Genomic DNA, 17,298 nt, shown 5'->3' with positions numbered 1-17,298 from the left:
TGGTGCCTCGATGTTTTCCAGCAAAATCAGTTATTTTCCATGTCTGAGGTACTCTCTGCTAGGCAGTGCAATGAATAAGTATGGCCATTTCTCAAAAAGGAAGGACTGAAGGTTTGCAGTTGAAGCAATATACAGTATAACCTTATCAAGATTCCCAGCCATATTGCAAGTCATGTTAACCCAGAAAAGGAACCGAGCCAGCCCTGTAATTCCCATTTGATGATAAGCCCCAGCAGTGCAGAAAGTCAGAATCTCTCCGTCCACCCAACATATCAGGACAGGGTCACTATTTTATTGCTTGGGGATTCTTATTGGACAATAATAGTGTCTGAGATACCCAGCAGGTGCCTGAATAAACCCTCTAATAGAGCAATTATTCTCAAACAAAAGGTCACCTCAGGCGTGACGACAGGCCCGGAAATCAATAAAGCTTCCAATTATGACCGAAGCACTGGGCCTATATTTGGTCTCCGGCTGCCAGCCATCCTGGAGAAGATCAGATTTCAGGGAACCCTCATTCCCCCAGTACGTCTTTGTGATTAAGTTACCAAAATTTATTTTAGGATTCACTGCCATGGCACCTTTAAAAATGCATAAATGATTCAGGCCCTTATGAATTGGTCTCCTTTTTGAAAGCTGATCCCTACAGAGTCCTGCAGCCGTTTCTCAGCTCACTCAAAAGATTAAAATTTTTCTTCAACAGAAATGTTTAATCCTTTTCAGCCAGCATGAGAGTGATCCCAGAAGAGACTGAAGTCTTGAAGTGAAACTTGGGTGTTTTTGTGCCACCGCCATTCCTACTGCCTTCTAATGTCGATTTAAAATAGAAAATCATTTGGGAAGTCTTACTTGGGTGGTTTCAGGCGGCAGGAACAGATGACCTGTTTAGTTGCAGGTGCTTGTTGCTTTTGTGTGTTTAGCTTGTTTCATTTGGAGAGCACATTTGAAGACTGATTAGCAACTTTCTAATACTGTAAGTAGTCTGCGTGATCACAAAGAATAGTAGAGCAGATTTAAAAGTTCAGTTTAATAATGGGCACCCTTTTAAGGCAGTTCTTCAGTTTTTTTATAACTGCCTGCTCACCAGCCTCAACAGAACTAACAGAAGGCACCATATTTTATAACAGTTTATATTGTAGAAAGAAAAGTGCTAATATGGTGGCAATATAAATGTAAATGTAGATTTTACCTGACTACACCAAAGGAAACTTAGTTTGAATGAAGATGTGGGGTTATTTTTTTCCCCATTACTAACCATATACTTCTATTACAGTGTTATTTGCTGATCTGTTAGAGCTAATCTATATTGTCAACCATATTTACTAGCTAGCTTGGCACATGTTTTAACAGATAATAGGTTGCATTAAGAAAAGTTTCTAATCATTGTACTTGAATGTAAGTTAACCAAAAGGTAATTGTAAGCCAAGTAGTTGTAAATTCTAACAAATCAACATACTTAATTACAGCTCCTCTGTTTAAAATTTGCTGTGGAGGCATAATTAGATGACAAATTGACAAAGCAGCATCGATGACTTCACCCTCAAGTAATTGGCATACACTATTGACTCCGGTGCAAGAAGCATTATGCATGAACAAAAATCTTGTTAACTATGTTTTTTTTCTTTGCATATTGACATCGGCAATACGCATGACTGCATATAACTCCCAGATCACTTGAATGTAATTGAACACCTTGCACAAAAAGGCTATCTTAAGCTTTCTCTGCTACTAGCTTTTCTCTTTTACCTCCCTCCTGCCCTGCACTTTAATTCTTAACCTACCTTTCAATTCTCCTCTCTACTTCTGCTGCACTCTATATTGTAGTGAAGGGAGAGAGGAGAGTCATACAGCCCAACTCAATGACAGGCAACTCAGATTTCTGAAAACATTCTTGAGGCTGCAGTGCAGTATTTGCCTCCTGTCTCAGACAGTAAGATGTGGTTATATGCAACATGAGCTTTTCTCCACATTTCTTCCATGTTTATGCCAATAGTTTGAGGAAATAATTAGCACGGGAGATTATGTACTGAAGATTGCACGAGTATACATAAATATTGCTATACTTACCAGCTAAAACATTAAAGCTGCTGACAGATGAAGAGAATAATATTGATCTTCTACCTACGACTGCAGTTGTCAGTTGGTGAGCTTTATTAGACATCTAGTAAAAAGTCAATTCATGAAGTTGATGTGTTACAAGCAAGAAAAGTGCATGCGCAAAGATCTGAATGAGTTTGACACAGCTCATCTTCAGCTTGGTAGATGAGTGGACTGGAGTACGTCGTGAAAACAGCGAGCCTTGCAGGGTAATATCTACTGGAAGATTTCTATGGAGCCAGAGACAAGGCAATAGGTGTCAAAGTCTCACTGAGGTGAATCGGGAGCAAAAGCTGGCCCATGTCATCCAGTCTCACAGAAGAGCTACTGTAGCACAAATTGCTGAAAACCTTATGATGGATGGGTGTCTCACTTTTTGGTGCATGACTCACACAAGTCAGCATGCTCATGCTGAGGCTTCTACCCACCCAGCAGTAAGATTATTAAGATCTTTTTTAATCCAGGTAAATAGAGAAAAGCTAGATACAGTGACACATGTTTTTATGCCCTCTGAGTTGGATTCTTGTGATTCATTTACACAAGCTATGGCTTGTACTATACCTATATAGTATGCAGAAAGAGAACACATCATTGGTTACCCTTGATTATTAATTTTAAAATTGATTCTAAGATTATCTAAAAATCTTCTAAAAAAGGTCCTCAACCAAGGCTCTGCTGGCAAACCCACAATCTCAGATGAGGACTAGGGCTGGGCTATATCATACCGTTCACGGTAATACCGGTGTAATTTTGGGCAACGATAGGAAAATGAAATATCGCGATAGAATATGGGTAAAACGCGCATGCGGAGTGCCTATGTTTACAAACGCATATGGCGGCGACGCAGAATGAGAAGAGCGAAAGTGGATCGTTAAATGAAACGGATGAACCAGAATTGGTTTGTAAAAATGCTGCAACTTCAGTGGTGTGGAACTGGTTTAGCTTTCGTCCGTCAGATACACAACAAAGCACTATTTTTGGTAGAGCATGCTAGCGGGCTGTCATTATTACTGTGTTTTTTGGAAAATACGGCACACTTAAAATCAATCCTTTGATTTTTCTGAAAATCGACAGTGCCCCTTATAGTCCCATGTGCCTTATGTATGAATTCTGGTTGTGTTTGCTGACCTCGAAATGATTTTATGTCGTACACGGTGCTCGAAAATCTGTCAAATGTTTTAGTATGGCTTTGCTAAGCTACGAAGCTGCACCGCTTGATGGATTGTCGGAGCTTTACGGCTATATTAGGCAGGTGCCTCACGGAGTGATACGTACTGTGCTTCAACCTAATATTACCATGTTGCGTGTGTATAACCTCTTTTTAAGTTTTGTGGATATTATACATGGTTATGCTGAGGATATGTCGGCCAGTTTCCACTGGAAATGCCTTTTGGTTAAACTGTCAGCAAGGCATTTGCATTTGCACTGTTACATTTTTATATAACTTTAATGCACATAAAAAAACAGCTGCTTGTTTAAGTGAAAATACATTGATGGGGTTTTTTGCACTAATAAAGTTGTGGAGTTGTAAAGCATTTTGTCTAGTGTCAATTATATCGTCAGTTATATCATTATCGCAAATTTTCAAATGTATATCGTGATAAATATTTTTGGTCATATTGCCCTGCTCTGAGGACTAGGAGTGATTGGGCGTTTTTCACCAGGACACCCACTCTTTGGAACAGAGATCAGATTGGGTGCTTCTTCTCATCGTTTAAACCCCTCTTAAACAAGCCGTTAAACAGGTATACCTAACTGAGTGGGCTTGTCGCAAAATATTGCAGCACGGCAAGAGCATGGCTAGGCAGCAATTATGTAAGCATGAAGATAAACATATAGGTGAATTCTGTGGTTAAGCCCAATAAAGAAATCAATTTTAACAGGTGATGTTAGCTTAAGAAGATGGGTCTGTCATCATAGACACTCTCTACAGATGTACTGACTGAATAAATACAGTGGGGCAAAAAAGTATTTAGTCAGCCACCGATTGTGCAAGTTCCCCCACTTAAAATGATGACAGAGGTCAGTAATTTGCACCAGAGGTACACTTCAACTGTGAGAGACAGAATGTGAAAAAAAAATTCCATGAATTCACATGGTAGGATTTGTAAAGAATTTATTCGTAAATTAGGGTGGAAAATAAGTATTTGGTCACCTCAAACAAGGAAAATCTCTGGCTCTCACAGACCTGTAACGTCTTCTGTAAGAAGCTTTTCTGTCCCCCACTCGTTACCTGTATGAATGGCACCTGTTTGAACTCATCATCTGTATAAAAGACACCTGTCCACAGCCTCAAACAGTCAGACTCCAAACTCCGCCATGGCCAAGACCAAAGAGCTTTCGAAGGACACCAGGAAAAGTATTGTAGACCTGCACCAGACTGGGAAGAGTGAATCTACAATAGGCAAGCAGCTTGGTGTGAAGAAATCAACTGTGGGAGCAATCATCAGAAAATGGAAGACATACAAGACCACTGATAATCTCCCTCGATCTGGGGCTCCACGCAAGATCTCATCCCGTGGGGTCAAAATGATCATGAGAACGGTGAGCAAAGATCCCAGAACCACACGGGGGGACCTGGTGAATGACCTGCAGAGAGCTGGGACCAAAGTAACAAAGGTCACCATCAGTAACACACTACAACGGCAGGGAATCAAATCCCGCAGTGCCAGACGTGTTCCGCTGCTGAAGCCAGTGCATGTCCAGGCCCGTCTGAAGTTTGCCAGAGAGCACATGGATGATACAGCAGAGGATTGGGAGAATGTCATGTGGTCAGATGAAACCAAAGTAGAACTTTTTGGTATAAACTCAACTCGTCGTGTTTGGAGGAAGAAGAATACTGAGTTGCATCCCAAGAACACCATACCTACTGTGAAGCATGGGGGTGGAAACATCATGCTATGGGGCTGTTTTACTGCCAAGGGGACAGGACGACTGATCCGTGTTAAGGACAGAATGAATGGGGCCATGTATCGTGAGATTGTGAGCCAAAACCTCCTTCCATCAGTGAGAACTTTGAAGATGACACGAGGCTGGGTCTTCCAACATGACAATGATCCAAAACACACCGCCCGGGCAACAAAGGAGTGGCTCCGTAAGAAGCATTTGAAAGTCCTGGAGTGGCCTAGCCAGTCTCCAGACCTCAACCCCATAGAAAATCTGTGGCGGGAGTTGAAAGTCCATGTTGCTCGGCGACAGCCCCAAAACATCACTGCTCTCGAGAAGATCTGCCAAAATACCAGCTACTGTGTGTGCAAACCTGGTAAAGACCTATAGTAAACGTTTGACCTCTGTTATTGCCAACAAAGGTTATGTTACAAAGTATTGAGTTGTATTTTTGTTATTGACCAAATACTTATTTTCCACCCTGATTTACGAATAAATTGTTTACAAATCCTACCATGTGGATTCATGGATTTTTTTTTTTTCACATTCTGTCTCTCACAGTTGCAGTGTACCTCTGGTGCAAATTACTGACCTCTGTCATCATTTTAAGTGGGGGAACTTGCACAATCGGTGGCTGACTAAATACTTTTTTGCCCCACTGTATACAGTTAGAACAAATTGCTTCCTATAGAAGTCTGTTTTCAGTCTTGAGCCTAAACTAAACAAACAACCTCTCAGCTCGAGCTTTGCAAATGCTGCATATTAGTGCGAGTAGTACTAAACTATTTATGGTAAAACTCATTGTCTTTTGTTTTTCGCCATCATCAGTCTTCTACAGTGGGGAAAAAAACACAGCTCGTTTAGCAGACGGACACGTTGTCTTCTTTGTAAAGAGACTGACCACCATTTCTGTCTCTCCGTTTAGATGTGATGTACTCACGGAGGCTAATGCACACATTTCTCTTCTCGCCGACATTCTCGCTGGAGACACTCATCGACCTTTTTTCCACTGTGGCTTGACAAGAGAGCAAGCTGCTCGCCACTTTTCAGAGACGAGAGCACTTTCTCTGGGCTATTTTCAGGTAAAGGCAGCAGCAAGGTAGACGGTAGAGTGAGGAGGGGGGGAGAAAAAGGAGGGCAGAGAATGAATGTTTTGTTCGTTATTGAAAAGTACATTTATCTGCAATAGTGCTTCAATTGGATTACTCATTATATTGTACATTTTAAAAAAATGCACTTATAAAATATTTCATTTGGTGGTTTATTTGTACTTTGTGTTCATGATAGATTGTGCAACCAAGACACTTTCAATACATGTTTAGAATTCCAAATTGTAGTAATGAGCCTTTCAAAATATAATTTTACTGGACTTGAGAGGGAAAATTGAAGAGAAGCTGAACATGATGCACACACACACATTTGGATGTGACTGTTATTTCACTCAGACTTTTCTCTCACTGCATCTGGTCAAGTCTACTGCCTCGCAGCGAATCCTCAAGTCTCTGCATCAGGGCTCATTAGCTGCAGCCCACTAAGCATATCTGTTAAAGCCTGCTGCTTCCTCCATGTCCTGCATTGCCACCACAGTGCTGGCATACCTGATTTTCTTTTTTTTTTCCTCAATGAGTGCTTCGATGGTGGGTCTTGGTGGGGAATTATCCTTATTTCAGTGCATTCTCCTCTCCAGTAATAGTCTGCTCGACAACTGAAGTGCCCGCCTCAAACTAAAATGTCAAGGTGCGTATCTGAAAAGACGGTGTGAATAAAGTCTTTGGAGAAGGGTTGAGCTGTATTGACGGGGATGGCTCAGCTACTAAAGTAAAGGCTTGTCATTATGATACCTGGCAAAGAAATTGGCCTCATGATTGTTTTTCAGGTCTTTTTGTTTTCTACCTTTTAATTTCTTCCTCGCTGTCCAAATCAGAATTTTACTTTCTACCAGAATTTATACATTCATGGTTCACTTTATCAAAAAGACAGGTTTTTATAAATATTTTCTGCTCTTTAACTTGACGCCAAGGAAGCCAATGTTTATGTCTGCTGTGAAATGTAAAAACCACAAACACGTGTTCATTTAGAAAAAGTGTTAGTCAGTGTTGTCTGTTTAAACCCTGGCTATTTGTTTGCATATGGATGACAGAGAGGAAAGTGTTTCCTTTCAAAGGACTCATTTAAAAGGAGCCTTTTTAATTGTTGTGTTTCATAAATTCCTGCTGACCATAAATTATTCATAAGCTTTGCAAATCAAAGGCGAAACCAACATAAAGAGTCTTAGTAAGGTGTTAGCCGCTGCGTGCTGCCAGAAGAGCTTCAAAGCTCCTTGGTGTTCACTTTGCAAGTTTTCACTGAATAACGGAGCCTCTGCATCCCCTCAAGGGTTCAGGTTTCTCTTTTAGTTTGCCACCCGTGTATTTGTTGTTGTTTTTTTTGTTATTGGTTTTTTTAATCATTGAAAAATGTGCACCAAAGTACAGTTTATGTAGTTGTATGTAGTTAGCAGTTTGCTTCTGCTGTGCTTTTTTTTTCAATTTCAAATAAAGTTTTAATTTGCCATATTCTGTTATACCTCCCGATTTAGTAGAAATATTGATAAATGGACTTTATTTATGTAAGGCTCTTCTAGTGTTATCACCCAATCAAAGCACTACATTACATTGTGGAGGGTTGTGCTTCATGTACTTAATGTTTCTATCGCTCTCCGTTGTCAGCCTCTATTCACCCTTCAACTATTGCTACTACTAACTTTTTTGTTGTTGGTCTTCTTCTTTTCCCGGTAGTTTCCATTTCTATTTTTAGTTATTTTACCATGTGGCCTCGCAGTTATCAGGGAATGCTATAGGGTGATGGAAGTGATGTTGTTTTGACTGCATATTTGCACAATAATTTTCCTTTGAGATTGCCACCCAGTGGGTTAAATACTTGCATAGTGAAAGCAAGACTCAAACCAAAACAATCTTGACATCAGTGGTAATCACTGTGTTGCCACCACATTGTACAATCAACATTCCTTTAATAATAATAATAGGGTGAAGGAAAACAGTTGCCTGTTGCTTGTTTAATCACAAAGGATTGACACAGGGAATAGTTCTTCTGCTGTTTAATCAGGATGTTATTCAGGTTCCCGCAGCTGAAAACATTTTTGGAGCTGCCCAGTGCAGTTTTCATTTCTACTGACTGCACTGAGCAGTAAGCTGAATACACCGGGGTTAAATGCCTCGCTCCCTTCGTTGTTGGTAGTATTGTTTAAGGTCACGAGGTCATTTTCAGTGTACTGTCTGTACCCGGTCTTTTTTGTTAGCAATCTAGGTTTGAGGCAGCAAATTGTCGGTTTGATACTGAGGAGTAGTTTGCTCATATTGCCCAGGCATTGTCAAGAAGACCAAGACACCCACACATTCCAGATGAGTTTCTTCTGAGCATGAAGCTCATAAGAAATGATTCAAATTATTTCCAGACATGGTTTGTTGGTGTGGTTTTGAAATTGTTTCTTTTGGGAGTGTTCTTTGTTTTGTTGTAGAAAAGTACTTTTTTAAAATTGCTTTGAAATGAATCTCCACATCATGGTATGAACTCTTGCACTGCACTACCCAAAAAGCATTGCAGTATAATTGGCACGTTAGTTATCTGCTTATATTTGCCTTCAAGGTATTATGGGCAACGTGGCTGCAAAATGTGCTTCAAGCTATACGTTTATACATTTTATTAACATATGTCTAAATTTCTCAATATTGTTTTTTTTTTGTCTTTAACCTGAAACTAATGGTGGTTTTAAAATGAATTACACATTCATATTATTGCATACACATCATGCTGTGGCACTGCTCAGAATTTCTTTACTTTACTCCCGAGTACATGTGCTTTGCTCGTTCACAGCTTACTGATCAGCTCCTAAGTACCCACCTTTATATATCTGCTGTAAACAAACCACCCAGCACAAAACAGCGGATTACTACTACTAGATTCAATATCAACCTTTTTCAGACCTTGACAAAGCAAGGGTATATTTTCTTAACAGAACGTACAGTGTCAGCATGGCTAGTTGGTGCTGCAATCCCTTTGCTGTGAGATGAATATGTTGGTCTCTAAGGACTGAGACAGAGGCAGTGTATGTTTATTTTTTTCGAAGGAAAAGTGCAGTGGCTCGCACCATACCGACCACAAAGACAGAGCATTGGATTATGCCATTGGAGATGTTTGTTGTCTGTCTGTTCAGTTTTTATTTTATTTTTTTTTTGACCATCTTCCTTCTTTCCACGGTTGTAAATCCACACTTACTGCACACCTTGTTCTCTGTGTAGAGGGAAATTATAGAATTTGCATTGACTCATTTTAAGTCTGCTACAAGTAAATATTTTATACTCACAATGAGAATGTCTTTCCACTACAAGAAAGCCTTTTTTTTCTAAATTTTTGTAATTCCAGAACAACCAAAGAAGCTTTTTTTCTAATGTTGTAGTAAAGAACTGCTGACCATATAAAATAGTGCATCTATATTCTATAGATTTATTCAACAGAAACATCAGTAGAAGTAATATTCTGGTGAATAGTACAGCCTTGGCTTTAGCAGTACTCTTGTAGGATTTTCCAGAGCTGTTCTGCATTGGATTGCTGCCAAAGTCCTTCATCCAAGGCTTTTTGAGACTTTCCATGAATTTACTGGCCTTTTAAGTTATCCACACTATTTTGGTAAGTTGTAAATTTGGGGTTTGACTTTGCCATTTTGCTGATGTGCTTAAGCTTATTATTCTGGTAAAAGGTCCTCTTACACCTCAAGTTTTGGACAGATTCTTTGGACTAGTTCAAGCACTTTTGCTGTAAATATGGCTCTGAATTCATTGCTGAATTTGGTATTCTTCTCCTGAAAAGGTGGTTTGCACCAAATGGCTATTTTTTTGGATTTGAAAAAATAAAAACAAGTGCATGCATCAAACACTTATATGCTGTAGTTCCTGACACCTGGTGTGGCCATTTTTCTTTTTCTTTCTTTTTTTATTGTAGTACATGTCATCGGCTTTCCTTAGAGTCAGATGGTGTATTTCAAATCATTTTGAGACCTTCCAGACTTGGCGATCCATCACCATTTTTCTTTGCTTTCTTTGTCTTTGAGAGGTCTTATTTATGTGAGTGATAGGTGCTGTCACTCCCTAATGAGAAGCTAATTACTCATACCTAAGTAGATCCTGATCGATATAGGTTTTCATAACTTGTATTTGGTGATTTAAAAATCTGATATTGCGATGCATTGACTGATTATTATAATTATTTTTATTTTATTTTATTTTTTTAAAAATAGACATACAAAACGAAGACATCTGGCTAGCATTTTTATGTGTAATTATATACTCTCCTTGGATTAGCTACTTGTTGTTTGTGTCAATAGTGAAGTTGCAAAGTGCCCTCTGGTGGACAAACTGTGTAACATTTTTACTCATATGGTTTGAAGGGTGTTTCTCCCATTTCTTTACCTTTTTAAGACCTTTTCATTCAGTCATTAGCCATTATAAATAAATTGGTCTACACCTAGTTTGAAACTTTATTTAATGGACGAAAGGCGTGACTTCTATGTACCAGGTTGCTTGTGATAAAAATATGCTTAAAAAGCCAAATAATTTCATTTGCACGTTCTTTTTTTATGTGTGAAAACAACAAGACTACGCAACTTTTTACCCTATGGAAGGATTAAAAGTATCGATAGTCCTGCTCTCAATCCCAGGACTATGGTCAAGTTCATGCTCGATGAGCTTGCTACCTTCAAACAACATGCATCCTGACATGGAGTGAGCTTGCATCTATAAAGACTGCAGGCACTGAGGATTGCTGGCTGGTGATTTTTTTTTTCCCACCCTTGATTACATCTGAAGAAAACTGTAGTTTTAGTGTGTTTGCTTTGAATAGAACTGTAAAGAAATCCACATTTACTGAACAAGCAGAAAAGCAAACACAAAAAACTCAGCATGGCTCGTTAATCTGACTTTGTCTTTGTAAATATTTAAATTAAACATTTTCTATATGTGCATTCTCTCTCCCACTTTCCAGACAAAATATTAATGTCTTGAATTGGATGCTGTACTTTGCCTTTTGCTTAATAATAAAGACATGCTGCCTAAAAAGATACAGACATGGAATCTCACACACCATAAGTGCCATTAGCCTAGTTTAGCCACCAGCCATGTTGTTATTAGCCAATCCTTTTTTCTCACATTTTGTAACAGTCAGCATCTCCTGGATAGGACCATTGGTGCCAGCAGTGGTTAATGTAATGGATAGTTTGTCCTGGAAGGCTTTTATTTGCTGACTCTCATTTTGTTTTTCATGGATGCCCTCTGTTGCATCACTGAGAGTGACGGGCGGTAAGTAGACAGATTTAGGTTGTCTTGCTGTTTTCATCACATATTTACTTATATATGGAAGTTACTTACATATTTACATTTTAGTTTAGTTCCTCACTCTGCTTACACAAGATGTATGAGCTACATAGCAACTATTTCACACATCGGATAATTCTGTGCTTTAGTTGAAAGCGTAATAAGACTATTAACTTAATTGTAAAAACCCCATTCTGAATATCATGTAATACCTTAGTAGCACACACACCACCTGTATTCTGTTTACCGTTTATGACAAAATTGTAACTAAATTGAAAACTACAATAGGCATTTTCTGAGGACAGCTGATATTGGCTGTGAATTATTGATGTATCTGACTAGGGTGCAACTGTGGATCATCAGAGAAGTTAAAAATGTTTAAAATACACATATTTGACTCCACTCTGCCTGTTAGACATTTATGCAAATTAGTGCATATTTAGTCACCTCTTTTGCATATCTTGAAATTTCAGGACACTTCATCTTCTTAATGTATTAATGGAAAAGTGTTTTTGTGAAGTCTTTTTTCAAATAATGAGTTTTCCCTGTCAGCCAGATATCCTCACGTCAGTATCAATTATGTACACCAGAATTTCCTTTTTACGCCTTTCCATATTCTAAAGGTTTTTGCAGAGGTGTTGTTTGTATTATTCGAAGTCTGATTTATGCAACATTTATTCCTTCCAAAACAAAACATGGAAAACATATTTTTTGATTGTTGGCAGTAATTCCTGATTAAGTTAATGATAAAAATCCCTGCTGTCAAAACCTATGATTCAAGTGTGCCAACAAAATTAAACAAGATGTTTAAGCCTTACAGTTCATTACACTTGTAGCATAGACATGCTCCATTGAATTGAATAAGGACTTATGTAATATTCAGCTATATGATGAATGTTGAGTGCACATACACTGGCCAGTAATTATGAAACAAATAGTCTCACAACCCTGTTAAATCATTCAGTGGCCACTCTTACATGCAAAGCATGCTCTTCCATTCTCAGCTGAATAGCATGAACAACTGGGTTGTGGTAATAACAACAGGTGGCCAGATGGAGGGTAAGCAATGAATTATTTTTAAACTTTGACAGAGTCACCACGGTAACACAACACAAGGGAATGCAAACAAACTAGACAGATTCAAACGAACTATGCAGTTATGTGGGATCCATCACAGCCTCACAACCCTGTTAAAATATATTATTTTTAATGAGATTTACTTATTTTTTGCTGTTTTATTGAGGCCGATATCTATAACTCACTGTATGCACTTGAACTTCCACTGTGGAGTCAGCATTGCTGGTACATGATCATACCCATCATTGTCGCCCTCTCTCACCCAGAGAAACACTGTCTGTATTTGCAAGCATAGAAGCTCTCCCAATCAGATTTTTTTTTTAATTTCAGCAAGAAGAGAGGTGAATGCAGGTTATTTTATTTTTTCTTCCAAAAAAGAAGACCACACTTGAGCGTGAGACATTCTTCATCATGAGAACACTTCAGCCAAACATTATGCCAATAAAGGAGGAAGGAAGTCTATTCTTTCTACATGAATGTTCATATTTTACTTTGCAAACTGATAAAAAAAAACAGCAGGCCAGAATACATTAGCCTGGGTAAACATCAACAAAGCAGCAGCCTCTTTTTATTAGACCCCTACGCCTGGAAGCAGTGGGTTGAGGGGCATTTCATTTCGAGAAAGCGAGCGCGTCTGTCGGTGCATATTGTTTCCATGATGGCAATTTATTTTGCCAGAGTAGCAGGACAAGTGTGCATTATAGAATGAAGGCTGATAGATAAGAACAATAGAAAAGATACTTTTCAATTCTTAATGTTGTTGAGAGATGCACTGGCTGTGCTGCCTGGTTGCACTGAATACTAATCTTTCTGGGTGTGGGCTGAGGGGACATGCAGTGTTCTGCAGTGAAACCTTCCCATCCAGCTTTCTTTTTTCTTCCCTTCCTCTGTTTTTTTTTGTATTCTCCACTAACCTCCTTCCACACAGCAGCTCAGATGATTTTGTAGTTACTTTGCAGCTGGGAGCATTCCATGCAAAACACTTAAGTGAGCCTGAGCAACAAAACTGCATCTCATAAAACTCGAGTTGCTGGTGAACAGGCACAGAGTGTTAAGTGACCAGATATTTTCAGTGGCAGACCTCTGTATGGAGTTGCTTGTTTTCCTGTAGGATAGCATGTTATTGATGGAAAGAAGAATATAGTATAACATTAGAAAGCTTGTACTGTCACTGGTTCCTTTGAAATATAGTGCTTTCTCTGTAGACTGACAAAAACCCACCTCTTGTGGACTGCAGGCCTTGAAAGTCGTCAGCAGGAACACAACAACCAAAAGTCATGGGAAACCAATGTTATTAACCAACTTCGAGAGACAAAGGAATGAAGTTTCAGGTATCTGGTTAAACTTTAGAGCAAGTGATTGAGGTGACTACCAATGAAAGTGAAGGACATTGCTGATTGACATGTGGTAAGGTGGTAAATGTTACAAAGGCAACAAGACTCAAGACTGTTTTCTCTCAACTGACAACCAGTTACCAAGCAAAGGGCAAGAAGTGAATGACCTTCTTTGTGCACAGATCTTGACCTTAACCAAGTAGTTGTAGTTGCCAAAAATCTCATCAAATCTTGAAATGTAAGGTATTCACTACTTGAATACTCTTCAAAGACCATCCTCACACAGTCCATCTGGGCAGTGCCAAGTGGACAGTCAGTGTTGAGTCCAGTGAAGTCTAACAAGAGACATCATTTAAAACCTACAAAGGTTAATCACAGATATAATTTTGTCGCTTCCACCCATTGTTTACATTTCCACCATCTTGTAGCCACAATTGGGTATTGTCTCTGGAAGCAGGTTTAACTCTGCATGACTAGAAGTCATTGGGATTTCAAAGCATTCTGTCAATTTTCATAAACCTGTCCTTAGACAGTTAACAAAGCACGGAGGTTGGAAAGTTGTGAGGCTAGCAATTTTTTTTCTTTCTTTTTTTAGGGGGGGTAAAGTTCTGGTCTTTGACAGAAGACTGATGGGAGTCTAGTGCACTAGACTAGCTAATGGGTCTTCACCCAAATTTTACTTAAGATCAGTGTCACTTTGTTACTGTTATATGGACAGTAACCTGTGAATTATGATGAATTCTGAGATGCACGAGTTACTGCATCATAGACTTTCTGGTTTGATATTTGCTGGTAATTTCTTTTTGCTTGTTTTGTTTTATTAGGCTTCTCCTCTGCTCAGCTTTGTTCTGTGTACCCCCATCCCCCACCCCCTTTCCATAAACACAGAGCTGAAGAAAGATGCATGGCGAAATCAAGAGGTGAATATAGAAACTAGTTCGACTCTAAATGGCAGGAAACATGCTGTAAATAGTGTGTATAGTAGAAAAGGAGTTCTGCTCTGTGTCCTCAACCATTAGGACACAGGCTTTCATTTAGACATTTATTTTATGTGCTGTAACCTTTTGAAGAATGTGTGTCTAGTCCCCACAGGATAACTAAAAAGACAAAGAACTAGTCTACCCAGTTTTCGTGTTCGTGTGTGTGTGTGTGTGTGTGTGTGTGTGCGTGTGTGTGGCATATATAGGCTTTTATCCGATCTGTGACACATGGGCCTTTTTATAAGTAAATAATTTTTTTTCAGGAATTTAGTGGTGACAATATTTAGTTCATATTTAGTTTTGCCAATTAAGCACATAGATGGCTGGCGGTGACATGGTCACAGCAACTCTTTGTGCAACTGAACTAAATTTAGTAATTGCATACAATAGCAGAACTGCGTGTACATTCTGTGACAACAAGAATTGCCGTATTTCCCGGACTACAAAGCGCACCTGAATATTAGCCGCACAAGCTAAAATCAGGGGAAAATCCTGTTTTGTACATACATTAGCCGCACCTGACTAAAAGCCGCAGGTGTTTCAATGTTGACTTATCATATGTAAGAGAATATGCACAAAGGGAATTGTCAGGAAAGAGACGGCTGTTTGGAGACACATCACTTTTATTAATATTTTGAAAAACAAGTTATGGGTACATATTTGCACATGTAGTACATAACAGTAACCTACAGCACACCAGAAAAATAGATTCAGACTACCTTTTAGGCTCAGGTGCAGTGACACGGCTTTAACAAGAAGAAAAGTCAGTCATTCACCACCATCTTTCTCTTCTTCCTGCGCACTAAAACCACCAAAGTCCTCTTCTCCAGTGTCGGAAACGAGCAGGCTCAGGGTGGCTTCGTCATCCACTCTCAGCTTCTTTCCTTCGTTGTCACTTTCAAAACCAAAGAAATCCTCGTTGTCAGAGTCGAACACCCTCAGAAGGGCCGTGGCGGTGTCCTCCTCTCCATCGTGCAGCAGTCCAGCCCTTCGAAATCCATTGGTGATCGTGGATGTTTTCACACTTTTCCACGCTGTTTGTTTTTCACGCTACTTCGTACGGCACTACGTTGCCTGGCGGACGGACATGTGACCAACATACCACTCTTGAACCCCGATCCTTCCACCAGGCAACGTAGTGCCGTACAACAGCGGAACAAACAAAACAAATCCTCTTACGATATCACAAAAATCATGGACAATCCATAGAAAAGCCGCACCTGACTAAAAGCCGCAGGGTTCAAAGCTTGTGCAAAAAGTAGCGGCTTATAGCCCGACAATTACGGTAATCAATGATTTATAAAAAAAATAAACTCCTTATAGCAGTAACATGTTCTGAATACACATTAACTGGGATTTGCTTTTATTTAACACATGAGGCTTGCTGTCTCAAATGTAGTAACAAAATACAGATAATGGAACAAATGTCAGCTACACGCCTTATTTCGGAGTTTGTCACTCATAATCCATACAGATCCAATTTACCTCAGAAGGTTTGGAGTCAGCACATCACACATTTGCATGCAAGGGTACAGCTTCCTTCACATACTTAGCTAATGTTATGCTGGAACATTTCCCAGGGGTAGCTTTGAATAGGCATCAGTCATTAAAGCAGTAGTAACATAGAATTTTGGAAGAATGACCACAATGCCCAATGTTCTACTATTAGAATAGTCAGGCCAGACTTTTATTTTTCCTCCACTGAAATTCATTTATCTTTAACATGTACTTGTGGCACTGCTGAAGTTAAGAGATGAAGGTAAACCTTTTCATTCGGCAGGTACATTTTGCCTCCCCTGACAGATCTGTAGACACATGCTGCCACAGGAAAAAGTGATGAAATGAGGAGAAACTCTGCTTGTGTTCTTTGCTGTTCTTGTTTCCTAAAGAAGACGTGCGTTGAGACTGACAAATAGACTTTTGCCCTCATGCATTATATATGAGAGGCAAGCAAGAAGGGCTATTCCCTCATGTGTGTGCCTCATCACTTGTTTAGCCATATCATGATGTGTGTATACTATGCAGAGGAGCTTTAGCTATAGGGATAATAACCTGATTCACTCGTACTCTGTTTCCATGGCGATGAGGAAAATATTACAGAATAGATGCGAGTAATTGCTTCTTCTTCAGAATGTGCGCTTGCATGTTAAAAGGACATTTTGTCTATGGCTGCAGCAGAAATCATATTTTAAAACACGTGTACGAGTTCCAGGGTATGGTTGGCGAACTAAATGAGATTTCAAATGAGGAGTGTTCAGGTTCCTTTTTAAATGAAGCCAATGTGTAGGTGCCCTTGGCCACTTCATAAACAAATCAATCATTGACATAACCAACTATACAGCTGAGCAACATATTTACAGTTTGGTTCAGAAAAGGTTTTAGTCTATATGGCAAATTACCTTTTCTTAACAGCTGTTAAGAGCGTATGTGGCAGGTATCCATGTTTTATTGAAATATCTGTGCATTAGCTGATAAATTAGCATTCTTAACCTCTTGTCTAAATATGGTCAGGCCAAAATGCTGAAGTTGAAGCTTGAGAATATACCTTCACAAAACCAC

The 17,298-nt window shown here is 39.3% G+C and overlaps 1 protein-coding gene across 4 annotated transcripts in view; it reads left to right on the top strand.

The window, feature by feature from the left end:
* LOC308385932 (A-type potassium channel modulatory protein DPP6-like) overlaps positions 1–17,298 on the top strand; it is a 235,014-nt gene that overhangs the window by 133,354 nt on the left and 84,362 nt on the right. Inside the window, exon 2 of one of the 4 annotated variants that reach the window (XM_080865144.1) lies at positions 5,909–6,065. The exons of the other annotated variants lie outside the window; for them this stretch is intronic. Within the exon in view, the coding sequence (XP_080721270.1) occupies positions 5,909–6,065 (157 nt within the window). The remainder of the gene's footprint in view (positions 1–5,908; positions 6,066–17,298) is intronic. 4 annotated transcript variants of the gene reach the window in all.

The sequence above is a fragment of the Rhamphochromis sp. 'chilingali' genome, assembly GCF_963969265.1.
Source record: "Rhamphochromis sp. 'chilingali' genome assembly, chromosome: 18".
NCBI classification, from domain to species: Eukaryota; Metazoa; Chordata; class Actinopteri; order Cichliformes; family Cichlidae; genus Rhamphochromis; species Rhamphochromis sp. 'chilingali'.
This window is presented reverse-complemented; position numbering and strand designations above follow the sequence as displayed.